The sequence below is a fragment of the Heloderma suspectum genome, chromosome 2 (genome assembly GCF_057233095.1).
Source record: "Heloderma suspectum isolate Gila_16-S chromosome 2, 16-S_ref, whole genome shotgun sequence".
Taxonomy (NCBI): Eukaryota; Metazoa; Chordata; class Lepidosauria; order Squamata; family Helodermatidae; genus Heloderma; species Heloderma suspectum.
Genome location: NC_139459.1, coordinates 124,786,434 through 124,813,855, shown reverse-complemented (window position 1 = coordinate 124,813,855; position 27,422 = coordinate 124,786,434). Strand labels below are relative to the sequence as shown.

The following is a 27,422-nucleotide window of genomic DNA, read 5'->3' as shown; positions in this document are numbered from 1 at the left end:
TTTCCAGTACATGATTTGTATACAACTTAAAGAACAGAAGGTTAAGTCACAGATTTCCATTTTCTGGTTTGGTTTGGGAAGCTTCAGGCCCTTGTTTATCACCCCCAAGTCTGTAGTTCCTAACACATGTAAATGCAAATCTGGAGTGGTGATTTCTGGTATCATATTTAAAAGTAACACATCTCTGAAAAGCAGTCGGTGGACTTGGCATGCTAAACTCGCGTCTAAAATCATCCTAATTTGCAGATAACTGCTAATATTTGGCAGTGGATGCTTCCAGGAGCTTCACCACACCAGGCTTTTTATCCCACAACTTACCAGAGCTTCTGCTTCCAGATTCTTTATGGCATTAAGATCAGTTCTTTATACAGTTAGTTTTTCTTTAAATTCATAATTCTATCTGCCATTTACACTGGTGGGTGGAATGTGGTGGGATGTTATCGGATGTCAGCAGTGTTGTACCCCTGTGTCCACCCCCTCTGGGGTAGCCCCTCCCCTTTTCACTTCCACTGCCTCTGATCCCTACCTCTGCCACTTTTACATAGAACCTACACTACTTTCGCAACTTCAGAAGTTTGTTCTCCCCCCACCCAAAGCAAGCAACTAGATTTTTCTCATTTGTGTGTACATGGGGACAGAATGGAAAAGGTAAAACTTTTCTGGGAAGCAACTGCAGAGCTGAGCAATCTCCCAATCCCATTGTAAAGCCAAGGCAGTTGCAGCCGAAGTGGCTGATGGGGGAAGAGGTGGCGGTGGGGGGAGACTCCCACCGCCTCATCACTGCTGACATCACACACACAGAGGAGATCTAATGCAATGGCAGAAGTACACAGGCAGGCAGTCACAGTATAATTTTGGAACTGCACAAAATACCGCACTTTCCCCAATCAGAGAAAACATGGGAAAAGCAGGTAGAATGCACAGGGTGAACACTGGAGGAGAATGACATTGTGTAAAGCACCCGGAAAATATTGTGCCTAAAGAATGACAATCACACTACAAAACCCTTGTGTGGAGAAGCCCCAGATGAACAGCTGCTGACACTACCAATTAGAAGGCATTGAGTAGCTATGCTAAGGCATTCCTCCCTAATGAATTTTCTGAGGTAAGAAAAAAAGATGGAAGCAGCAGAGGGTTACAAGTGGAAGATGGCGGCATCTGGATTTCTCAAAATTCCGTGAATAAGGCAGGAGATTGCACAGTAAAAGCCTTATCTGGATGCCCTCACTGATAATTTGAAGGAATTGGATTTCATTGTGGAACAGAGAATTGTTGGCACTCTTTCTCTGTGAAGAACTGAAGCAAAGGTGACGTGAGTAAATCTGATGCATTGAATCCTATTTATCACAAAATGGGGCATCTTCGGTGCCAAGCCAATTCATTTATATTAAATAACACTGACAGGTTATACCAGAGACTACTGCACTCTAGTGAAAAAGCAGCTGTGAAAAAGCAGTCTTTCTCATTTCACCCCCACCCTCCATATTTATAGTCTGCTAGCAAGCTTGGCTGTAAAGAAATTAACCATGGATTGTACTAATTAAATTTTATTACAATCAAGCAAATATCAATAAAAGCAGTCTTGTGAAGGAACAACTGCGTAGACTTTCAAAGCACTACACAAGACAAAACACAACTAGGATAACATAACCCCCATATATCTCTACTCATAGGAGTTTTCAGCTTGTAAACTGCAGACAATTTAAACATAAAGGGTTGCAATCTAGAAAAGGCATTCATCGTGTAATTTCTGTATTAGGGTTTTAATCTCCATTTTCCTGACTGAGATTCTCAGTACTGAACCCACAAACCACATTTACACTTTTGAGCATAAATATAAGTTTGACAGTTCAGTTTTTAGAACTGCAGAAGTTAACAATAAAATCCACAGAGATCTGGCATGTGTTACGGAAATTGTACACAGACATGTGTTGTTATTTTTTGATCATTCAAATGACTAATCTTGAGATGCTGATTTATGGATAATAGTCTAATCAACTCTATTTTTTCAAAGGACTGTCAACATATTATGGGTCTGCAGCATTTATGCCAGAATATCTTTGTTTTACCCCCAAGGCTGCTGTTATCTGTTACTGCACATAACAGAAGCAAAACATGGGTTAATTAATTAACCCATTATTTGCTGTGGCACATGTATGCCACCTGCTGCTTCTGCTTTGCATAATCAACCTCTGATTAGCCCAATCTGAGGTTGATTCCTGATGTGTGAAGCTGGACAATATGAGTTAATCATGGGTTAAACAACCCACAGTTAACCTATAATTAGTTCTTCCAGATAAGCATTTATTGTTGGTTGTCCTCTTTTTCGATGATGCATTTAATCTCTTTTGGCAATTCATAAGTGGCCGCCCCCCTTTCTGACAATCTGTCAAGTTCAGTGTCACCAGTCATGCCCTCCCTCACAATCGCCTCCTCTCCTACTCTGGCCAAATATCCTGAAACTACCCAAAAAGTGGGGGATGTAATTAATCAGCATCTTAAAAAGAAACACAGGTAGGAGACTTCCCGCTGAACTGCTCTGAATTCAGTAGGTGGTGGCACATTGCAATCCACTGTTGTGAATTTAATTCCGGCAATAAAGGTGGGGCACCTAGATGCCCATTTAAGCTGACTTTCCCTGTGATCTCCAGGAGGTACCTGGGTACAGAGAAGTAAGTGCTCTCTAAAGGACCCCAGGGTATGTCATGCTCTGATTCATCTAATACCGTATTATATCCATAGTTCAGGAATATTTTGAGGAGAATCAAGGGGTAAGGAAAAAATGTATCGATGAATTAGAGGACTGTGGTATAGCGGAATAGTGCCAACACATAGGTAAAAACAGCATTTTGTTTTGCTTTCAGAAATAATATCCCATTTTCCCTACTCTACAAACACTTGCCAAAAATCCTGTTTACAAACAGAAGCAAAAGGGTCATGGCATCATCTGAAGAACCCATAAAGAACTGTGAGCTTGCACAATAAATGCCTCACGTAGAAAAGCTTCATGTGTTGTGCTTGAAGCATGCAGGCACCATATAAACATGGTGCCTAATGTGCAAAATAAGGAACAGAAGAAAGGGAAGATACTACTCCCTCACTGTGCATCGGTTCTCCACATCCAATGTAATGTCTACATAGGGGCAAGGTAAATCTTACACTATTTATTTATTTAAAGCATTCTTATCCTACTCCTCAGCCAAAAAGTCTGCTGGAGTGCCTTCCAATCAATAAGAACAGGGCAGTCCAAAAGACATGATACGAAAGGAAAAAGGAGTGGGGGAGCGGGGAGGGAGAGGAAAAAAGCAACTGATCTTTCAGCAGGACTGGTGGAATGGCCCTGATTCCCATCTCATCTCTTTCTGCTGCCACATGCTAGAATGGCTGCTGCTGGTCATAACTGAGGGAGGAGCCTGGTGGAGGTGGTCTTTCAGGAGGGCTGGTGGAATGACCCCATCTTTTGTTCCTCTGCTGCACTAGTAGCTTCACACTGAAAAATTTGCTGAAAAAAACTCACTCTACCACCAAGTCACACATTATGGGCATGATCCAGCCAAAATTTAATTAGCCATAGGATTTAGACTCCAAGCCTATGCACATTTACTTGGAAGAAAGTTCTATTGAACTTGCTAGACTTATCTCTGATTAAACATACATAGGATTAAGCTGTAAGTGAGTTCCAGGCAAGAATACCCATTCCACACATAAATGTGCAAGGAAAGAGTGGAAAAATGTTTTAATCATTCTCTGAGTACGAAAGAGCCATTAAAATTTCTAAAGCAGGAACTAATCTGCACAAAGGGATCTTGAGAAAATGCCACTTTCAGTTAGATTAGCCAGTCAGCTAAACCAACTGTTTTTGAGCACTAGACACTGGCTTCTTTTTTTCCATTCTCTGTTCCTGTTTCCATGGAAAGAAAATGGATTCACCAAACAAAAACGTTTATATATAGTTTACTTTTCTTAGCTTTCTTTTCTGTGCAGGTCACATGTTACAGATTTGCCCTCTGCTGAGTGTTTTCAAATTATATGTCCAGCATTTAGGAAGCCTTTGGCTGCCAGTTAACTACCCATAGCTGATTGATACACTTCAAACAAGGCATACACCAACATTGTTCTAGGTGGATTCAATTCTGGTTTTGTACTAACAAGAATTAGTAAAGGGAAAACATTGTTCCATTTTTAAATTTGTATTAGAAATATGCTTGTTACATCATATCAAAATAACTCGCCTAAAATAACACATTTCTTTTTGTTAAACAGAGCTTTGCTAAAGATTCTTAGATCTTAATAACTTAACAGGAAATAGTATTTTCTGAACATTTCTTATTCTTAGACTTCTAATAGCTTAAAATAGAGAGATCTCATTCTGACTACCAAATTCCCCATTCAATACTGAATAGGCTATTTAGCTGACAGATACACAGGCCTGGTGAGCTTCTAATGAGAAATTTTTTCATACTAAAATCAGCACATATTTATACATTTTTGTGTATAAATTACCTTATAGTTAATATTAGTTGTCTTATAAATTAGGGCTCACAGTCTTAATTATCTCATAGTTATTAAACATTGCTAAAAATTAGAGCATACAAAAAAGCTTACACATATACCTTTCAGGCTAGATAAGATCAATTTTGAATTGTACCTTTGGGAAGGTAGCTTCTTACTTGAAATTTGCTAATTAATCCTACATCTATAAATTTTTCTAGACATCTGTATATCAAGCTTTTTGATGTGTGTACCTTACGCAATATTTTTTTGCTCATTAATAGATAAGTTAAAACTTTAAGTATGCTTTTGACCTGGAATAATACAGTCTCACACCTGATCTCAAAATAACCCTGTAGCCCAAGTGATAGGGCGTTAACTCAGCATTTTCTCTTTGAATGCCATCCAGATCATCTTGACAACTATTTTCCATGCATTACCCAGAATGAACTGTGAACCTGTTTGTGTCTTTGTGTGTCTTCCCTTTAATACAATTACTAGTTTTTACATATTTACATTTGCAAATTCTAAATTATATATAATTAAACATTTGGCTTTCGCATTTCTTAATAAGACATATTGTTTTAAGAGAGGTGGGTTAGCATTTTCTTAATAGCCTTCCCAGCAAGTCCAGTAAAGCAAAATTAGCTACTTCCCAAAAATCTACGACACACAGATTATGGTAGTAGCTGAGAAATGAAAGGAGAAATGTCTTTATCTACACAGAAAACAGGCACATTTTAATTTTATTGACCTTGATGTCACAAACAAGTTATAGGGAAAAGTTTTACAACTGTTCAGACGATACTCCCTGGAACCTTTATGGCTCCTCCCATTTATAATATGCAATAGCCAAATTGGGAGATTCCACAGTTATATAAACACAGGATCAATCCCACCATATGAGTCAAGCGCTGTTGTTACTTCAGCAGGTTTATGGTGGGTTTCTAATCCCTTATTCAAACAACCCAACCACAAAGTGAGACAGCACTTCTGTCTTAATTTAGGCAAAAGCTGGCAGCAGTTAACTAATTACAATATTTAGGGTAGCCAAATACAAAGGGTTCATGACAGAATTTCAGGCTACACTGTGGCTAAGATGACAGAGGTGTCGGGGAGATCACATGAGTAAACATGCTATTCTGACATGACAAAAATAACAAGAGTTTTATAATACCTAAAAGGCTTAGCGAATTTATTGTAGAACAAGCTTTCACTTCATCAGATGCATGACCAGTCTTCTATCAGACTTCTTGGAGAAAAGCAGTTTTCACTTATTTGTGTTCAGGGTGCCCTTTCTTCTCTCATGCCACCCACTCATCTCTGCAGCCACCCATAAAGTATGTCATATATCAAAGGGAATGGGGTTGGGTGGCGGCTAGCAAAATGGTGGAAAATGTGGAATTACATGTAGGGTAAGATGGAGCAAAGCATGGGACACATTTTTGAAAGCAAGTTAAAAACAGAGTTCTGAGTAATCCTATTGATAATGGTAGCCTTGTGATAGCTAAGCTAGTTTTATACTACAAGGCAGCATAACTCCGGAATGCATTTTATTGTTTACCATCTCTAAGTGTGGGCTGGGCGCATCTTTACTCCATATGCACTACAGCAGGAGTGGGCAACTTGTGGCCCCCCAGATGTTTTGTCCTACAACTCCCATGATCCTTCACCATTGGTGATACTCACCAGGGCAGATGGCAGTTGTAGGCCAAAACATCTGGAGGGCCACAAATTACCCACCCCTGCATTAGAGTAACAATGCATCCAGCCCACATAAATATTGGGCTGGATAGTATACATAAAGGTACACTAATGTATACCTGCCATTTCATGTACTGCAGCAGCTGACAGGGTTCATTTTGAGCTATTGATCATGTATTATAGAACAATTTGTGTTTTCCCCAATATCTTTAACCAAAAAAGCCAACCTTCTCTTCATTTTTAAATCATACAGGACAGGCTGGTAGTCAGTATTAGGTTCTGCCTTTGCTCCCTGCTTAACACAGCCAACAATAAAATGGCTTGCATTCCCCACCCTGAGTATGACTAGTTCCTGCATCAGGTGAGTGAGGCTTCAGATGGAGCAGCCCCCTATTGGTCTTTCACCTAGTTAGCTTAAAAGAAAAAGCGCACTCACCCCTTCTTATTAGTCCTTTGCCTATTAACGTTAAAGCAAAGTCACCCTCTCATGCTATGGACAGGTAGGCTATTATATCAATGACCTTGGATAATATTAAAACAATATGCTCCAACATTCCGCTATTAATCAGAACAATTTACAGATATTTCCCTGTCCCTTCTGTGTCCGTTTTCCTGAGGGAAGAGAAATTTCCCTCCATCCGTCGTTGAAATAGAGCTCTCACTAGGAAAGAGGTGCAAGTGTGGCTCTTGTGACTAGAACAGGGCTGGACTACAAGAAAAAGAAGGAAGGTCACTGAGGTGAAGATAACAGGAAAGGCTCTTGTAGATTTAGTGTCTGCATCCTAACCCCACCCAGTGGCCAAGGAATTCCTTGGGGGAGAAAATGGCTTATTAAGCTGTGTTCATAAGAACATACTACACTAATTTCTTCACACAGTGTGTTAGTGAGAGGTTTTCTGAGAAAATTATAGAAGGATGCTTCAGTCTACCACATTTAATAGGATTATTTGCACTATATGTAATGGAGTCAAAACCAGGCTAGGATATCCCCACAGAGCTTCACTTGCAGTGATATGGGGGACAATATTTTTATATGTTCAACTGAAACGCATGATGTAACATAATGCCCTTCAGAACAATTCCTTCAGCAGTATTTAAGGGTCCAACCAGATTGACTGATTTTATAGCCAGTGTGGTATAGTGGATAGAGCTTTGGTCTGGGACTTGGGCGATCTGGGTTCTAGACTCCAGTCAACCATGAAGCTCACTGAGTGACTTTGGGCCAGTCACTGACTCTCAGTGTAACCTACCTCACAGGGTTGTTGTGAGGATAAAATAGAAAGGAGGAGGACCATGTAAGTGGTCTTGGGTTCCCTGCAAGAGGGGAAAGGGGGTATAAATGCAATAATAAATAAAATAAATAAGAGCCTAACTACACATGATGTTAAATAAGTTGCCTATGGCATTGTGAGGTGATTTAAAAAATCTAATACTAAATATGTGTGGGGGAGTCCATTTTGAATTTACTTAGTCTTAGCCTTCCCTCCACTGCCACCTGACAACCACCACCACACACACCCTGCATGCTTTGCATTGGGAGCTTTTCCTCTCTCATGCTAATTGAGGCACCAGTTTGGTGGGGGAGAGCTATTTTTCTTAGGGTTGTAACAGGGGAGAAAAGAACTTCTCTGCCCTGTATGTTGTGGACCTGATTCAAAATGGATTCCCCTCCCCCCAACCACCCCACAAGTACTATTATCATTTTAAAACCCTCACACAACACTGCAGGCAACACATGCATCATCATGTGTAGTTAGGTCCCCTTTTGCATTCTCATGGATACATATATAAGGCACGGTACTTTTGCACTCTTGTATGAAAATATATGAAAATTTAGACTTGCTTAGTGCAGTACTAACTTGGGAAATATGGTAGCATTTCCTAGAGTGGCTAGCATGTCTTAAGCAAGACTGTTGGAAGGCTAACATTTCTGTTTTACTTCTGTTTTGTAAACTGCCCAGAGGACGATATTGAGTGGGCAGTATATAAGCACTGAAAATGAATGAATGAATGAATGAATGAATGTGTTTTGAATTAATTATCTTACTCTTATTTCAGAAGATAAACTTTTGAATACATCAGAAAACAGAAAATATTATGTTTTCAGCCTTGAAGTACCATGCAGTAGACTATTTATATGAGGTATAATGTCAAAGCTCTACATCTCTTACTCTCTCAGAAGTGATAAGAATAGATACATCTAAAAGTATAGACAGCTTTTTAAAATAGCAAGTGATTAAATTCTGTTTCAATTATTTTTTATTATTTTGACAGTATTGCAAATTTTTTCATTTTCCTACAGCATCATTTGGGAAATGGATTGCTTTGGCAATTTACTGAATGTCTGATATTGTTTTTTTAACTAGTTCCTTCTGTGCATCTCAGTCTAAGAATATGCTGCAACATAGAAACATAAAGCTTTTTATTGCCTTTTTTACCCAGAAGGAATAACTGTTTGTGATTTTAACAGGTTTTACCATTTATCTGTTCTAATGTGCACAGAATGGTGTTGATGTTCTTAAAAAGCACTACTCAGCAGAATCCAGTCAAGGTTAAAAAAATCCCTATAAAACCTGATAGGATGGTTTAGCATGTACTTAGATGAAATCCTAAACACACATACTAAGGAGTAATCCCCATGGAACATAGTGGGACTTAACTTCCAAGTAATGACGCATTGGACTGCGCTGCAGATCTTTTCCATTGAAATCCTGGGAACTTACCTTGTGCTTTAGCAGGAAATTAGGAGCTAGATGTGAGTTTCTGCATATGATAAAGTAGACTTAAAATATGTGGGAAAACAAAATGACTGTGTACCCTGGAAAAAGGAAATAGAACTCTTAATGCGATTGCTAAACAATTCCAAAAACCAGGTCTGGCAGTAGCAAATTAAACACAGTCGTATGACTGTTTGGGAAGCAATGCATTACTTATTATGACCAAAGTTGGTACATGTCACTCATACTCATGTGGTATATTTTTCTTGTGCAGAAAGTGGCTAGACAGAGATTTTTCTTTGAATCGTTATCAATTCACATCCCTTCCTGTTTATACCAGGATAAAAATTATTATCATGATGGAGGCCTTGCTGATGATAAATATAGGAGACTCTGGACAAGAGGTATGTTATATCTAGCTTTCATGTTTAATTTATGTTTTAAAATGTTCAACAATCAGCTACGGGTGAAAGAGAAGGGCAGTGAGTACTTAGACCAGTTCCAAAATAACTACAGACAACCTTCTTGCACAAGAAATACATTAACCGCTTTAAACATTTTCCTGATAGGTCACAGTAACCCCAATCAATCAGGAAATAAAAAATAATCGTTCAAGCTGTATGCACCATATGCATGATACTTTTTCTTATATCTGTAATGTATTGTGTGTATGGCAGTGTAACCTGTAACACTGATTGAGCTGACATGATGATTGCACAGAATGTTATTCACAATCATTCCAATTACTCAGATCTTGTTTGCAGTCCATTTCCTATGAGTGATGGGAAAGCTAAAGATGTCAGTTTGAGAGTAAACCTTATGGACACACTAGGGACAGGCATAACTTTGTGGGCAAATTGAGGACTGAGAATTGGTTCTGGATGGCAAAGAGCTTAAGGGCGCAATCCTATGGCTGCTAGTCAGTGGCTAGACGACCACAGGATAGGTCGGTTCCCAGGAACTGACCTCGGAGCCCGCACTCCGAGGTCAGTTCCCTGAGAACTGACCTCTACCCCCTCCCAAGCTGCCTTGTAGGCAGCGTGGAATGGCCCCGTGCTCCGTGCTCAGAAGAGGAGCGTGGAGTGGCAAAATGGGGCTGTCTAGCCGTAAACGCAGGGCGGCTGAAGCGCGGAGGGGACGATCCCCTCCGTGCTTCTCCTGCCCTGCATTGGATAGGCAGTCACCTCCGGGTTCAGAGGTGGCTGCCTATCCCAATAGGATTGCACCCTAAGAAACAATGTGGCTAAAGGAAAGGACAAGACTCCAGATTAGGCTATGAACTGACAGAAACAGGAAACTGAGAAAGTGTGAGGAAAAAGGGAAAGGAGACAAGATCTGTGCCAGCCTTCCCCAACCTGGTGTCTTCTACAACTCCCATTGCGCCAGCCACCAATGTCATGTTGGCTAGGAATGATGGGAGTCATAGTCCAACCCATCTGGAGGGTACCAGGTACAGGAAGGCTGATCTATACACTAGGGAGGGGCTATATGCTGGGAGTAGGGGAAACAGTGATTTTCTGTTTTTGGTGATACCTCTGGTAATGATTGGCTGAGCTGCCCTTACTTCACAGAGAGGTGGACCAAGGCGATCTGGCTGCCATTGGCTAAGCTGCTTCTTGTACTGTTGGCTAAGCTTCTTTTGCTACTATTGGCAGTCCAGTCAATGGTAGCCCAAGACTCTAAGGCTCACAGCAGTTGCTTCTCAGCTCCTAAGGGTCTCTGCAAGCACTGTAAACATTACACTGTCTCTTGAAGATGCATAATTTGTGTCTCTACCTTGGGGATTCCTTTCACCATCACTGATGCCGTTTCTACTTCCGTCTAGTAGGATTTTTCTTCCCTGAGGTTGTGGGGAAGGAAGAAATGGTTTTCATACTGTTTCTTCTAAAATATTTTCTTTTCTTTTTTTCTGTTATAGTTTCAGCTGATTCTACTCATATTGCGATAAATATTTCTGTGTTTGATCAGTGGAAGAAATGTCTCTATATAGAAGATTTCTTGGAGAAGTGAGTCCCCTTACAGTTACTTACTGGTGACATCTAAAATTGCAAACCAGTGTTCTTCTACTTAGTAGGAAAAATAAATGGAAAGCAACTGGTCTGGCCCAGGACATTTTGCTACCTGAGGCAAAGCACAAGAAGGTACCCCCTCCCTAATTCCATGTATAGAATGAGGGCCAGCTGAACTGGCAATTGAATCTTACTTCAGTACTGGTGTTGGGATAGAGTCATCCACATCTGAGGTAACAGGTGGATTTAATGGGGTCAGGATAGATTGTATGGCATACACTACTCTGTCCTCAAAGAGGAATAGCCAGGAAGTCCAGAAGGAACAACCTGGGGCTGGTACTGCCAGCAACTTCCACTTGAGGCGATCGCCTCACTCTGCCTCATGGTAAGGCTGGCCCTGTTTTCCAACAATACCTATATAATTGGTATTCCAGTAATTAGTGTGTTTGAAATGGCATACATGGCCTTAAACATAGAGTAAAAATTATTATCACAGTATCTGTACTGGGAGTGAATAAATACAATGGTGGATCTTGGCTTGTGATGTATGTTCAAACATCATTGTTCAGTAGCCAGACCTCAAAGTCCAACTTGTAAAATGCAAATGATAGTAATAACTTATCACATCAGGTTTTGCAAAGAAAAACAAGCTCACGGTGCACTTTGCATTTTAATAGGACTCTATAAATAATTGAAAAACAGAAAGCTTTCTTATTGTTAGTATTACAAAATATATGGGAGCATAATGAAAAAAATCCTTGCTGCAACTTACATTTTCCTGGAACTTCTAATGGAAGCCTACTCTGTGAAGACCAGTAGAATATTTAAAAACACACATCGTATTTTGTAGAAATAGAAAATATCTGATTGCATTTTAAGAAAAACAAATTGCTTTCTCAAACAAACTTTTTCACGTTAAATGCTGGGACTGACCCAAGAGAGTTTGGTGCCTGAAGCAGAGCCCAAATGGTGCCCCTTCTCTCTACTATGGGCAACACTTTAAAACAGCCTTCCCCCACCTGGTACCTTCCAGATGTTTTGGACTTCAACTCCCATGAGCTCCAGCCAGCATGGCCAATGGTCAGGAATCCTGGGAGTTGTCATCCAAAGCATCTAGAGCAGCCTACCCCAACTTGGTGTCCTCCAGCTGATCTGGACTACAACTCCCATCAGCTCCAGCCAACATGGTTAGTGATCAGAGATTATGGCAGTTGTAGTCCAGAACAGCTGGAGGACACCAGGTTGGGGAGGGCAAATTTAGATGGCACCAGGTTGGGGAAGGCAGCTTTAAAACATTTTGCTGTGTCCTTCATTTCTACCTTCCTCTATCCCCCACCTCCACCGCGTGGTGTCACCTAAAGCAGGTTGCTTCACCCTGCCTCCTGGGAAGGCCCGCCCTGTTCAATGCACAATTGTTACTTATTACTTAGTAATTGTTACTACTTCACTGCAATATGAAGTAGACATTTTCCCTCAAAGTGGGCATTCCATTAGCTGGGTATCATCCTTTTTCTATCATTCAGTGCTTTCTCTCAGAAAATCTGATCCCCCCCCCCCATGTAGCAAATCCACTGTGATTGTGGGTGTTTCCTGAAATATGTTTACAGAAGTGTCACTGCCACTCATCGAACAGAGACAGTGACATCACCAATGACAACAGCCTCCACTCTCCTGACTGTGCAAATTTGCTTTTTGTTTTTCATTAAGCTCTTTGAAGGCCTGGAAAGTTTTCTGCTATGCTGTGCCAGTGAAAGAATGCTAATCTTAACATTATCCAGAGGGTAGCCATGTTAGTCTATTGCAACAAAAACAACAAAGAGTCTATGCATCTGATGAAGTGGGCTATAGTCCACGAAAGCTTATACCAGAATAAATGTGTTAGGGCACAATCCTATGCATGTTTAGACAGAGGAAAGGACTACAACTTCCAGCATTCCCCAGGAATGCTGAAAATTGTAGGCCTTTCCTCTGTCTAAACATGCATAGGATTGTGCCCTTAATCTTTAAGGTGCCACAAGACTCTTTGTTGGTTTAATCTAATGTTAGAAAATGCCAGCAAACCACCCTGTTCCCCTACAACAATTCCGAGACAGAGAAAGAGAGATTTAAACATTTCTTCCCCTCCTCCTCATTGTTTTTAAATAATACTCCTCTCCTCCACTCCAGCACTGAAGTACATATCTCCCATAATTAAAAGAGAAAGATAGCAGATACAAGTTTCATGACCCCAGTGAAGTGAAGCTACTTCCCCCTTCCCTAATCCATAAAGTGGGGACAGGATATTTGCGCTGCTGACTCTGGATCCAGAAAGTATTTAGCAAATCTGCTTCTGTATATAATACTCATAATGATTTGAAAGAAAATTCCACTAAGCCAATAGCGCTTAGGTTTATGTTTCTTAAAGGGGTGTGTTTATTGCATTCACATCTATTTCACTACATATTCATGCAGAGAAACAGGTGTGTATCTAACTGTCATGCTTTTTCCGTTATGGAAGGGCTGTTGTTGCAGAGACATCAGAAGCACCTTTTACATATCTTTCAAACCTTTTACATATATGAACTAATCTGGATGATATTCTCCCTAAGGAAAAGCTACATGCAGTGGGAAATTAAGACTGTACCTTCTCAGAGTCAAACTACACGTTAAGTTAAATTCCCCCCGACACACACACACACACACACATACATACACACACGGGGGTTTAAAAGTGGGGGCGGAATCTACTGGTTTAAATGGAAGCTTTTTGTCTTTTTTGTTAATCCCCTCCTGGTGGAGGATTTGGGGAAGCAAACAGCCTGGGGCAGGGAGATTTAATCCTCTCCTCCCAATATGTGCTGATCCTGATCAAAATCAGGGCCATGCGCACATACTCTTGAGTAAGAAATCAAGAGAGAGGTCAGCTTCAGACAAGATAGTTAGTGTAACATCTTGGTTGACCTTCACCCCACTCACCAAGGGAACCTGTCTTGCCTCTGGGCCCATGGCATGTTCACATGTGGGTACAACATTTGTGTAGGACCTACACATGTCAGCTCAAAATACATCAGTCTGAAGCATACAATCAGTATCCCACTTATAATCCAGGAGTTTACTGTGCAATTTGGGCCCAACTGTGTTGGATCTTATGCACACAATGCATACATAGTGTATCCTATGTATACATTACACCAGTGGAGGATACCATTGCCTGGTGGGCCCAGACTTGATGGGCAGGGTGCAAAGATGCATTTTTTAGTTCCCTCATTATGTATAGCCTCTATTCGTGGAGAAGATCATTAAACTGGCCTTACCTGTTTAAGATACTATAAAGAACATGGGCTTAACATGGTTCCTATAAGGAACAAGGGCCGCGGTGGCTTAGTGGTTAAGACGCTGAACTGCAGACTGGAAGGTCGGCAGGACAGCAGTTCAAGACCCCAGTTCAAGACCCAAGTGCTGCATGACGGAGTGAGCTCCCGTCTTCAGTCCCAGCTCCTGCCAACCTAGCAGTTCGAAAGCAAGAAATTGCAAGTAGATAAATAGGTACCGCCTCGGCGGGAAAGGTAACAGCGTTCCGTGCACCTCGGTGTTCAGTCATGCCGGCCACATGACCACGGAAGTGTCTTCGGACAGCGCTGGCTCTTCGGCTTAGAAACGGGGATGAGCACCGCACCCTAGAGTTGGACACGACTGGTTGGGGACACCTTTACCTTTACCTTTTAAGGAACATGGGCTAAGATCAATCCTCTCCACACATAAAGAGCAGAGCAAGGATTGAGATAAAGAGGTAGCTGGGAGTAGGAAGGCAATAAAACAGGGCAGCTCCACCCAGTTATTCATCACACACCTTGTTCTGCTGCCTTCCTGCCTTTCCTGTACTTTCGGGATGATTATAATCTAACATATTTTACTGCTTTTCACTCTAAGAACATTCTGAGCCTTTCTACATGAGGCATTTATTGTGCGCTCATGATTCCTTAGTCACAGTAGTTTGCGGGTACTTTATGTTGTCATCCTCCAGGACCTCTTGCATTGTAGTGGGTTTTTTAATAACAAGGAAAGTCAAGTATTTCCCTGAACTGTGGCATGAAACCCTGGTGTATTTGCATGATTCTGCTATACCACAGCACCACCTAGTGGTTGTATAATGAACACGTAGAAAGTCAGAGATAGAAACCCCCTGGAAAAAAATGTGCGTAAAAGAGCCGATCTTAATCCCACGAAGAATCCAGAAGCAGAAGCCTCGGTAAAGTGGTGGGTTAAAGGCCTTGTGTAGAAAAGCCCTCTGTTATAAAGTGAGTTCCACTATTACATCGTACATGTAGTTAATAAGTTTGCTCCACAAACTTGTACAAAGCAAAAGAACCAAAACCAGTGTACACTCTATGATGTTATATTATATGCAGTGCCGGCTCCAAGTTTCTGAGGCCCCATGGGCAAGACACCTTCAATGACTCCCCTTCCTCAGGGAGTCTACCTTCTCACTGCCATTGTCATCAGCTCCTATTGCTCTTCACCCTCTTTCTCGCTACCACGTCTTTGCTTGAAGGGCAGAGAGCCTGTGAACAAGCAGGCAGTGTCATCTGCTGCTCCTCCTCACCACCACCACAGTTGTCTGGGCCACAGCAGGTGAACAAGCAGTTTGCAGTTACAAAGAGGAGAAGCAATTCCAGGGGACTCTTGACAGTGGGCCCTTGCTGGTGTGTGGGCCCTTGGCAGGTGCCCAACAATGCCTTGATGCTGGCTCTCATTATATGACATCATAGCATTTTAGCAATGGTTACTTACACTTAAATAAGAAAGGGGGAAACAAATCACAGGGTGACCTTGTTTATTGAAATATAAGATACTTTTAAAGAATGAAAGAAAACCCAGTTACTGAATAGAGAAAAAATCTTAATCAGTATGTTAAAATAATATTCTAGACAGGTGGATTAGAGGTCATCCAACATTGTCATTTGGTATGAATGAAAAAAAAAACACCTTTTTATGTATCCAAGTTGATACATTTTAGCTTATATGAGATATGTTATTTTTATACAGTCACATACACTCTATGTCATAGAGTCAATTAATTCTTTTCACGGGATGACCTTGTTCCTCTTGTCTCCTGCGTTTAGTTAATTCTACAGATTGTATTGGCTTTCTTTTGACACTATTGTTATTAAGCCAAGAGTTTAGTTAGGGAGCCTCGTAAATTAAGTTTCAGACATACAGTAATAGAAACAGGCAAAGTCGGTAAACAAGGCAACTTAATAATCAAGAGGTGTGGTCTTTAGATCAGATATTTAAATTAGAAAGTGCAAGGGAACATAATGCTAAAGCTACTGCAGTACCATTCTGAGCTGTAGGGTTTATGAAAGAGACATTTTTCCTGTTTGTCTTTTTGTAATTGGAAGGGAGTTAGGATAGGGCAAAAGTGCTGCTCCACTAGCAAGTTATGCCTGTGGAAAGCTCCGTGGGTGTAAGATACAGGTATGGAGCCTCAGGCCAATGGGCCAAATTGGGGGTGGATTAGGGTTAGGGGATTTGTCTCCCATCTGCAGAACTGTGCCCCCCCCCCCAGTTCCTGCTCTACATCTATAAAATACTGTGGTTTGGGGCTAGTAGCCCCCTAGCACTATTTAGCACAGCAGGGGAAGGTCTGTGGAGGTAGGGGGTGGGAAGAGATTCTTTTATCCGTTTCCCACTTCTAAAACTAACCGTCCTGCACACCAGAGACAAAGGGCTCCATCATACAGGCGGAGAATTCCACATCAGTGCTGATTCTTTTCCCATCCACTATCATTGCAAGACTGGGTCGTTCTCTTTAGATGGCTCTCCCTGTCGCATTATTTTTCGTGTCTTTCCTTCTCATGGGCGTGGTGATGCCAATCAGAGGCATCGCCACCTTTCCGCAAAAAAGAATTACACGCACTTGGGATGTAGCAACTGCTCCTCCCTAGTTCCTGCCCCTTTCCCTCCCCTTACATGTTACTGGTGGATGGGGACTGACACACAGACAGTCCCCCCACTGATCTCCCCACCCCCTGCCTCCCCATTCAGTGTTTTTGACAATTTCTGCCATTTACTCAACCTTTTACTGACTGGGAATGCACAGCAGGGGGGCGTCCCAGCAGGTTGGAAGGCCAGCATGCCACTCTGCCGACCCGCTCTGCCGACCTGTTGCTGTGCTGTTCTGCTGACCTGCTGCCTTGCTCAGAATGCTGCAGGCCGAAAATGGCAAGGACCCAAAGTGGTGCAGACATGGGAAGGCAACATGCCCCACAGCTGATCATCACCGCCTTTGCCATCACGACCGTGCCCCCAACAAACCAAAACAACTGCCCACAGCCGCCAACACACAGCAGTTCATTCACTCTAGGGGAGAAATACACAGGGAGGTCATGGGGCTCCATTTGCACAAATTTGGAAAAATGCCACATTTTTTTCCATTTGAAGAAAACACGGGATAGTTTGGTGGAAATGGTGGGATAATGACTAGACGATGACGACGTCATGTAATGGACCTGCACAATTCCGTGAGTGGCCAATCATGAATGTGCAATAAACTGGAGGTGTAGAGACATCCAAAGAGGTGTGAACAGCACTACATGGCTTCTATTCCAGGCTGTCTAGAGACATGAACACAAGCACACCTGTTAGTGGGGAGGATGCCCTACAATGACAGGGACCCACTTGTTTTCTATAATGCCCATATTTGCTAGCCCCATGTTAAGAATAATGGATTGGGAACAATTTTATGATATGGGTTTGACTGCTCTGAATTTTTTCTGTTTATCAAGGACCAAAGTGGCATTCTTTCCCTGAGGAGGGTTCTGCTTGCTACCTGCCAGAGAAACCCCATAGCTGATCCCTTGCTATCAGGAACATTCACTGCAGGGTTACTTTCCTGTGTTGTTCAAGATCAGGAATGGATAACTTGTGGGCCTCTGGATGTTTTGGCCTACAACTCCCATCAGCCCTAGCCAGCACAGCTGATGATGAGGGGTCATGAGAGTTGTAGACCAAAACATCTGGAGAGCCACAAGTTTCCCACCATTCTCAAGACTTTTTGGAAGATAAAGCATGGGTAGGAGGGCTGTGTCAGGAGCGCCCTGGCAGCCTCTTTCAGTGTACTCCAATAGCTAACTCAAGACACAGACAAAAGGATTCTTTTCAAGGCTTTAATCCTTTTACAACTTAATGACTCTTTCAGATGCTAATCACCAGCGACTAAGCAAGGAACAGCAGAGTAGCCTATGCTCCAGGTTAGGCAGTTGTTTCCCGTTTGAAGGATAATCATGGGAAGACCCTGAATTTATGGGCTAGGGAGAGTTCCTCCCTCTTTCCCTTGGGTCCTTGGGATGCGACTGTTGCTTGCGCGCCAAACGAGCGCTATGCCTCCTTTCCGCGCCCTCCAGCTGTCGTCGCTCCCGGTGTCGAGCGTCCAGCAAGCCCCCCTCCCACACTCTCTTGCTGCCAGGGTCACTATCTATCTCAGAAATGCTGGCAGGAGGAATCTCTGCCAGCTGCTGTGCCTGTGTGAGATGCGCGCTCCTCTCCCACTGATTGCTGTTCCTCCTCAGAATCAGAACTGCTCTGGGGTTCTATCGGCTCAGTTTCCACCCTGACAGGCTGCCTGAGCCCTGCCCATGCTAGTATGGAGCAGGTGTCCTTAATGTGAAGTTGCTGTGCAGCAACATGGGACAAGTACCAGTTCAGCAGCACAAATGGCTGCTACTACTGTAACTTCAACAGTGTTTGTGCCACAGCACCTTGCATAACAGGCCATAGTAGTTGACCATGATGGATAATTTTCTTTCATGTACTAAAAGAATTCACTATCCACTATTCAGGAAACCCATTTCAAGCAGTGTCATCCATATCCATAATGAAGATGTCGAGGTTGTTCCAAGTTCAAATCCTTGTTCTCAGTTGGATATAGAAGATGCCTATATGCTTATGAAGGACGCCGACAAGGCAGACATTTCTCGTGCCAGTCAACCACAGTCTAATTATGTTCCATTACGGCTTAAAGAGCAAGAAGAAGGTAAATGAGCATTCTGTACTTCACACCTACAGGAATGATCAATTCAGTGCAATCTGGCACTCAAGAACAAAAAATGTACTTGCCAGATAAACTGCTTGCCCATTTGTGGCTAAAAAGCTGGGGAACTGGTTGTCCAGAATGAGGCAAATGGCTAAATCCAAGGCTGTATTAATGTTCATGTGTATTGTATTTTTACATTTACATTATAATGTTCCTGTTTATTATATTTTACATTATATTCTTATTATTTAAAGAGCCCAGTCCTACATTTTGCTGCACTGTTATAGCTGAGGCAGAATTCCCCACCCCCACCCCCCAAATTAAAATCGGAGGCACACTTCACTCTTACATCCCCAAAGGTTATTTTTAGAGTATGTAAATCTAGGAATTACCTGTCCTCAGAGGGTCCTGCCCCTTTGTTTTTCTACAGTAGTCACTGTTCTGATTATGCTTCTTGACTGGAAATCAGTAATGTGAGCATGTGGTGCCATTAGGTAATTTTAGACTTTGGACTTAATGGCCTTATGCCCCCACCCCAAGATGGCAAGGTGCATTAGTTCATTTACTTGAAAATGTGGTAAGCCATCTCTGCTGCATTTCAGAGCTCTGCTTATTTTGCTCAGTGCGGCCCTGGACGTCTGCCCCAAAGTCCTGCCCTGATGCCACCACTGGCTGCACTTAAGAAGTGAAAACACTTGTTATTGTTTGTTTGCTTTAAAAAATGGAAACAAATGGAAATTAACAGAAGGGAAATGTTTACTTGAGTTATGAGAGAGCGAGAGCGAGAGAGAACACAAAAGAAAGAGGCTTTTGCAAGGGCATGTGCTATCCCAGTTGAGTTGTTGGCCTAATTTTTCTTTGAGCACTAAGCAGACCACCATGCAGCATTGCAAACAGCTCTTGAAACTTCTTTCCATTTCAAAAGCAGTTTGCCATGCTGCATGGAGTGCAGTTGTCTGAGGAAAACAAGTCTAAAATCCCCTTAGACCACTCACTGAATTAGTGTCACAATTCTTTGGAGCCAGGTCATTGTGGGGAATAGGAATATTTAGGAATATATACTGTTCATTCTGTTCATGAATATTAACTGGACTTGAAAGCAAATTAGATTTCTTCCCTGTTATTTGGTCTCTGAAAATCTAGTACACAGGTAGGCAACCTTTTGGTGCCTGTGGACACATTTGGAATTTGAGAAACTGTTGTGGGCATCACCATGAAATGGTTGCCATAGGAGGCATGGATAGTCACAAAGGACCTGCGCAGAGGTGCGGTCTGAGCCGAACACACTAAACAACGCCTTTGAACCCACACTTTTCAGTATCAACAGAGACTTATTTGTTACTTTTTTTTTAAAGTGAGAGTGGTAGGGCCCCTTGGTGGGTGCCAAGAAAGGTGTCTGGCAGCACATTACCTACCCCTGATCTAGAGCATCTCTACACCAGCCTAAAATCCTGCATTTAAAGAAGAGCTTTCTGCTTCTGTATTAAATGCAGGATCACAATGGACTCCCTTTACACGTGCTTCCTTTTCCCCCTTCCCTTTCCCCCTCCTTTTCCCCTTTATCTGAGTCTTCCATATGTTTCATTGATCTAGCTCCTCTTCTTGCAGCTTTTCCTTTTTCACGGAGGGAACTTAAGAGGAACACAAGCAGGGTAATTTGATAGCTCCTTATCTCCGATCTATTTAAAAATGAAATAAAGTTCATTTAGTGAAGGAGACGCCCTGGAGGATGATGATGTCATCTAAAGGGCCCACAAACATCCGAGAGTGAGCAATCTCAATAGCAGGATAAAAGCTCCATGTGAAGAAGCCCTTAGATAATTAAACCAATTATATGTGTGCTTATATCCCTAGAATTTATCCAACAGATGAAAAAAGCAATCCATATGAATATTGTATAGGGCTAGATCCAGAGAATAACTGCACAATCCTATGCATGGCTACTTAGAAGTAAATCCCATTAAGTTGAATGGTGCTTACTCCCAGGTAAGTGTGTATAGGATTGCAGCTGAAGTTAGTCTTACTTTAGTTCAGGGGTAGGCAACTTGTGGCCTTCCAGATGTTTTGGATTACAACTCCCTTCTGCCCACACCATTCACCATGCTAGCTATGGCTGATGGGAATTGTAGGCCAAAACATTTGGAGGGCCACAAGTTGTCCCCCCTGCTTTGGTCCCATTAAAATCAATAGTCTGAATCTAACTTCATAGATTTCTATGGCATTTTTCAGTATAGAAAGTGATCTACAAAGCTGTCTCATTATTACTTATTGTACTGTAATTTAATTTTCTATTTCTTAAAAGGTTTATATATTGAAGATGAACTTGTTTTTATGGATAATTTGATGCAATATGCAAAATGGCTACCTTCTCTGCATACGCTCTTGAGCCGCCTAAACATTTTCCGCCTGCAGGATCCCCTTTTAAATTCTAAAGGTGACAATATCACAGAAGAGGACATCTTCAGGTACTGTGTAGCTAGATGGTGTGCAGTATGTGATTTTTATGATTAGTATCTTAATATCTGGCCATTAATTATTTTTGGACACATTTTTATTGCATATATAGGATGTAACCCTGCCAAACTTGAGCTCCTTTAAATCAAATAAACTTTAGTTAATACATACTGGTTGCATTTGCACAGACAGGATCCCCAGAATCCCGCTTGGATCTTCCTGCAAGTGTGAGCGTCTAAAAAAAAAGTGTTTATTTAGTTATGATCCTGGCTTGTTGCCTGAAAACTAGCCAAGATTCATAAGCTAACCTTGATTTATGATCCTGTGTTGTTTGGGAGCAACAAGACAGGATCCTAGATTTGGGCAACACAACTAAGTGTGGGGAAATGCTGGGAGGTTTAGGGCTTTTTTTCTGTCTAGACATGGATAGAATTGTACTCAAAATAAACCATTTCTGTTTTTTTTAAGCCACTCGTGCTTGTGGAAGTGAAAAGGCTGCATGCACTAGCATGGAGCTCCTTCACGGCAAGCCAGAATTCTCCATTCTGTGCGACTGTGGCCATTAATTTATTTCTGTTGAAAAGAAGTAGGACATAAAGGTGCATACCTTTGGATGGATCATGATATACAGTTACTTAATTTGCAACCCTATACACACTAATCTGGGAGTAAGCCCCATTAAACTCCACGAGACTTACTTCTGAGTAGATATACATAGACTTGTGCTGTTGAAGAATTTGTGCTACAGCCTCATTGAATTCAGTGGTTATGCTCCAGCTGACTTGAGCAGATTAAAAATTAAAACTGCAGTTAGCTTTCAAAGTGTGTATTGTTTACCCTAAACAAATGAATAGAATAAAGTGGAAATAGAAAGTAGAGAAAGGCAAATATCATTAATTTTCCAGGACTTTAAGTGACGGAGAGAACAATCCTAAGGGTGAGGAGCCCAAACAATAGAGTGCTCCGATCTCAGAGGCCCCGATATATCCAAAGGGAATGGCAGAGGCCATTTTTCCCCCTCCATGTTTTTTTTTTTAACTTAACGAAAACATTCTCTCTCACTGTAAGCAATGTGAGGGAATCGGTTTAGACCAGTCTCAAAACAGGTCTAAATTCTCCTCCATGTTGGGTTCTCTCAGCCAAGAGGGCTGTGGATCCTTTAGATGCGTGGCTACTCCCTCCCCACTCCCCACACCTCCAGCATGCCTCTTCCCCCCTCCCCATGAAGTCAGACTTCTGACCTGGTAGAGGGAGCCACTGCAGAAACTTCTGCAGTGACTGGGAGGTGCCAGAAGCGGGGCTCCAAAATCAGAAAAAACCTTCCGAGGTTGAAGCTTTGTCTAAGATCTTGTGTGTGTGTGTGTGGGGGGGGGATTCCAGTCAATCTTATGGACCCAGTGAGCCATCCCCAGGATTGATCTCTAATTGTGTTCTGAGTTACTCATTGTGCTGAAACAGAAAATCTATTTTCTCAGCCAGTCCGAATTTCCATGAGGTGTGATTTAAAAATCCACTACTTTACATTTCTTTATGACAACACGGATTTTTTGAATGACAACATGGGTTTATTGTATGAGAGAGATGTTGCCTTAACGAAACATTCTGAATTCTTGTGCCCTTAAGGAAGGTTTCTACTAAAATGCCTTGGGCACTTTACTGTTTCATTAAAGTTCCTTACAATTTTCAGTATCATTTTGCAATTTTGTATTTTGATGCTACCCTCGCCCAGCCCTTGTTTAATGTATTTAAACAGTTTTCTAGATTACTCTAATGCGAACATCTTTTAATACATTGTAGTATACAATTATTATTTATGTTGCTTAACAATGATTGTTTATGCCAACTTGGGAAAAGTGGGAAAACTCGCTTTTACTCTTTTCGCATTAAGTCCTCAGATTCATTGCTATTTATTAATGGTATTTTTCCTGAAGAGTGTTAATTCTGAATGAATTATAATTTTGCATTATTTCCCCCTCCAAAACTTGCTGCATTTAAGCATAATTGTATCAACTTACAGCTTCTCCACACAGAGGCATTTTATCCTGCGATTTTACTGGGGTTTCTGCTTCTGGATTCTTTGAAGGATTAAGGTGGGCTCCTTCACACACACTTCCTGGGTGTTTTTTTGGCGGATTGGCTTTATCAGCGAGTTCTATGTTTTATTATACAGCCACTAGATGGCGCTGTTGTTATAGTGCCACTTCCTCTTTACATGCTCAAATTCAATCTGATTCAGGGGGCAATCCTATGCAGATAGGTGGCTGCCTCTGAACTCAGAGGTGACCACCTATCCAATGCAGGGCAGGAGAAGCATGTCGGGGATCGTTCCTTCCGCACTTCTCCTGCCCTGCATTTTTGGCTAGACAGCCGATATCAGCTGTGTAGCTGTGGGAGGGCGGAGCAGGGGAGGAGGCTGCCGGATGACACATAGGATGTGTCGTATTGGCATTTCCGCCCTCCCCACCTCGGAACGCCCCCTGGAACTCCCTGTTTTGGCCCTCCACACTCCTCTTCTGAATGTGGAGTACGGGGCTGTTCCGCGCTGCCTGCGAGGTAGCGTGGAAGGGGGGGAAAGGTTGGTTCTCCAGGAACCAACCTCAGTGCGTGGGCTCCAAGGTCGGTTCCTGGAAAACCAGATACTCTATGGCTGTCTAGCTGCTGAGTAGCAGCCATAGGATTGCTCCCTCCAAGTGTTTCTTTTTATTAGCTCATTTTTTCCATTTCAAATTAAGCTGTGGAAATGATCAGAAAGCATGGGAGAGGCACTAGAGATTGTCGATGTCATGAAAAAGACTTGCAAAGTTCCATGAGTAACCAATTTCAGTCTCAGGATAAAAGCCGCATGTGGAGAAGCCCTTAATCTCTGCTACCCATAATTCACCAAGCTTCATAAAACTGCCAAGAACTGATACTTCTCCTACTGAATATAAACATTAGTGTAGCGTGCTTAACTGGTTTTGCAAGGGCAAAATGTGTTTGTTATCATTAAACCACATAACGAGAGACTAAAAGGAATTATCTTGTGGTTTGATTTTAAAAGGGAGTACTTTACTTTCAAAAAGACTGTGACACCTCAATCAAAAGAGAAAGAACTACAAGAAGATTTTTGCAAGTTTTCTTTAAAGAATGAAGAGGTATATGGGTGACTTCATTGAATGAAACATAACATATCTACACTATGGGAGGATCTACACTAGATCCTAGAGGCACTGCTTTGTGGGTAGTTTTTCAAAATGCAATCGTGGCTCTGGGGGCACATGCTAATGAATACAACACAGTATCTACTGTGTTTATAATGCTATTGAGTGCCACAGACAAATGCATAGTGTTCTAATTGCAGGAGAGGTAGGAGAAGTCAAAAGGTCACGTGTGTTCTATGATTTGTATTTGTAGCACGAGCACAAGACATGGGCCGCATGCAATTGCATGGCAAGGTCATGGTGCCATTTTTGGTGTGTGTATGTTTGTTTTTGTTTGTTTTTTCCTGCCTCAAAGTTCCATAAAAATCAGTGCATGGAAAGAGCAGGGAATGAAAGTAGGAAGAGAAAGACATGAGAGGGAGGAAAGAAAGGGGAAGGATGTTGCAAAACAGGTTCTACAACTCTAAAGCCACTCCTACCAATATGAGTTATAATATTGCTATGTTGGAACACAGATGTCTTTATAGTGTAGAGAAATTGCAAGCACCAGAAAAACAATAATAAAAATGGTTTGGGAAAAAAACAGAATATTGAGGGGGAAATAGTGTCAGCACAACAGGGTGTGGCTTTTGTCCTGTAACCTGTGCATGAACGAGTACTGGGACAAAATGCTTCTGTAGATTAGTCCTAGCTATTTGTTTTCTAAATTGAAATTTCCATGTTAACCATGTTAAAACATTTGTCACGATTTGAAAGATCTATGTATGAGCTTCTCCTGTCTGCTTTTGATCATCCCTAGTTTAGCAAAGCTTGCATGCATAGATGTTAATTAGTAGTTTTGTAAAAAGCCAATGAGGTCATATGTGTTAAAATGTAAGAATTTGCTATGCAGCAAGCAGCTGGTGATCATGGTAGCTTCATGCCATGATTACTCTACCCCTGTTAAAAGTTCAGGAACAGGCTTGGCCATTTTCTTCTAGACTGTTAGAAGGAACATGGATTTTTGCGCTGGGGTGATTAGATTTACTTTGAATTGTGGTGGAGCTTGTGAAGTACACAAATTATTTATAATGGGGTTGAATCCAGAGTTGCATAGAATGCAACTCTGCAAACTGGATTATCCCACAGGCAGAAAGGTGGGGGGAAGCTCGCCTAGAGGAATGTGGGAACCTCCAGGACAGTGTGTAAGGTGGTACCAAGGGCTGTAGGGGGAAGGAGGAATCGGAGAGAATCCCTCCCCTTTCCTCCAGTGGGTGCAGGGGGTGGCTCTAGTGGATCCCGGTTCTCTCTGCCAATGGAAGGAGCCCTTCCGTTTGTGGAGGGACAAGTCTGGATCCAAGCCATTGTGGTTAATATATAACATTATTTCATATAATTATAATCTGCAAAAACTTTGTTAAAAAGTTTTTGAATCACTCAAATATAACACTCTAGATGGTATTTTGAGAAATAATGCTCCAGTTATTTTTGTTTCTAGACACTTGTACTTCCTATTCAGTTAAATTTCTACAAAACAACACACTTCAGGCTGGACACTGAGATTGCCACCTGTTTGGCAATGAAATCTTTATTACAAGTAACTCCGGAGGTTATAGGAGATGAAAATGAATGTTTCAAAATAATCAGCCAAGGTAAACTAATGATATTTTTGCACCAATTCGCAGGTTTTATATTACCAATTTTTCTTATTTTATTTCTCTTCTTTATAACTGGTGTAAAACAAATAATCAATCTCATTCTGTGCATTCTACAGGGGGTGAAAGGCAATTCATGTTAATGTCTTTTCCAGACCTTAGAGTGAAAATTACACCTGAGAAAATGGAGATGTCAAAATATTGCTCAACACAAGTTGGTGCCAGTCAGAACAGATGTGCATTAGAATTCAGCAAGCTGGGTAAGTCTGCACAGGCATATCTGAGACAATTTTGAAAATGTTAGATAGCTCTATTGATCTGATTTTATTTCTTAGTCCTGAATTGCTGAAGGGGAATTGGCAGAGAAATTTAGTTTGGGAATCACTGATGTTGCACAAATTATGCATAGGTGTTGCACAAATTATGCTTAAGTTCGTTCCCTCTAGGAGGGGTATGCCAATATCCCCTTAGAGACACCCAGAATTCTGAGATTCAGTCCAACACAGTTTTATTTGGCAGGAGACAAACAGCGCTGTTCTGGTGGATTCTCGTGGCTAAGGCCACAAAGGAGAACCACACCCTGGATGTTTTTGGAACAGCTTATATACATTCAGTATAATGACCTCATTAGCTATGCAGGGTGGGCCACATAATATTCATGAACTTCATTAAGCATGCATAGTTGACATGTCTCTATGGCTGACCTGTTCTTGCAAGCTGGCAGGAAGCGATCTAGCTGGAACCGGTTCTAACCAGCTGCAGGAGTGGTGGATACTTGGGGGGAGGGGGGCTCCTCTGGCTGTACCTGATATGAAACAGACCGTTGCTGTTGGTGTCAACAAGGTAGTTGATAAGACTATCTTCCTCTGGGACTTTCCATTGTAGGAGGCTGCCCCAGATGGCTGCCAATACTTTAAGATGGTGCCTCTTTGGTTCTATCAATGGGAACACTGAGGGTGGATATAGGAGGACATACAAACAGGGATTGCTCTCAGGTTTTTTTTTTTCTTTTGCAAAGTGAGCTTCACTTTGCTCCAGATTTGCACTTTAAATGACACACATATTCACCCTGAATCGTACATGGATTGTTTTTGTCTTTTCCCCATGAGTGTCTGTCTGCCTTCAAAATATATACATTCAGTTCAAGTGCCTTGCATGTTTATCTGATTAAAAATGTGTTCAGCGCTTTATTTGGGGGTGGGGATGGACAACAGCTTATTGGTTTGGAAAGGAGGAGGGGAGCTGACTTCATTATTGTC

The 27,422-nt window shown here is 41.8% G+C and overlaps 1 protein-coding gene across 1 annotated transcript in view; it reads left to right on the top strand.

The window, feature by feature from the left end:
* Window positions 1–8,269: 8,269 nt before the first annotated feature.
* The window catches only part of SHOC1 (shortage in chiasmata 1), a 56,676-nt gene continuing 37,523 nt past the window's right edge, over window positions 8,270–27,422 (top strand). The window contains exons 1-8 of the mRNA XM_084832155.1: window positions 8,270–8,337; window positions 9,187–9,316; window positions 10,831–10,918; window positions 18,742–18,935; window positions 21,238–21,400; window positions 24,430–24,523; window positions 26,007–26,160; window positions 26,319–26,423. Of these exons, the coding sequence (XP_084688281.1) occupies window positions 8,293–8,337; window positions 9,187–9,316; window positions 10,831–10,918; window positions 18,742–18,935; window positions 21,238–21,400; window positions 24,430–24,523; window positions 26,007–26,160; window positions 26,319–26,423 (973 nt within the window). The 5' untranslated portion in view covers window positions 8,270–8,292. The remainder of the gene's footprint in view (window positions 8,338–9,186; window positions 9,317–10,830; window positions 10,919–18,741; window positions 18,936–21,237; window positions 21,401–24,429; window positions 24,524–26,006; window positions 26,161–26,318; window positions 26,424–27,422) is intronic.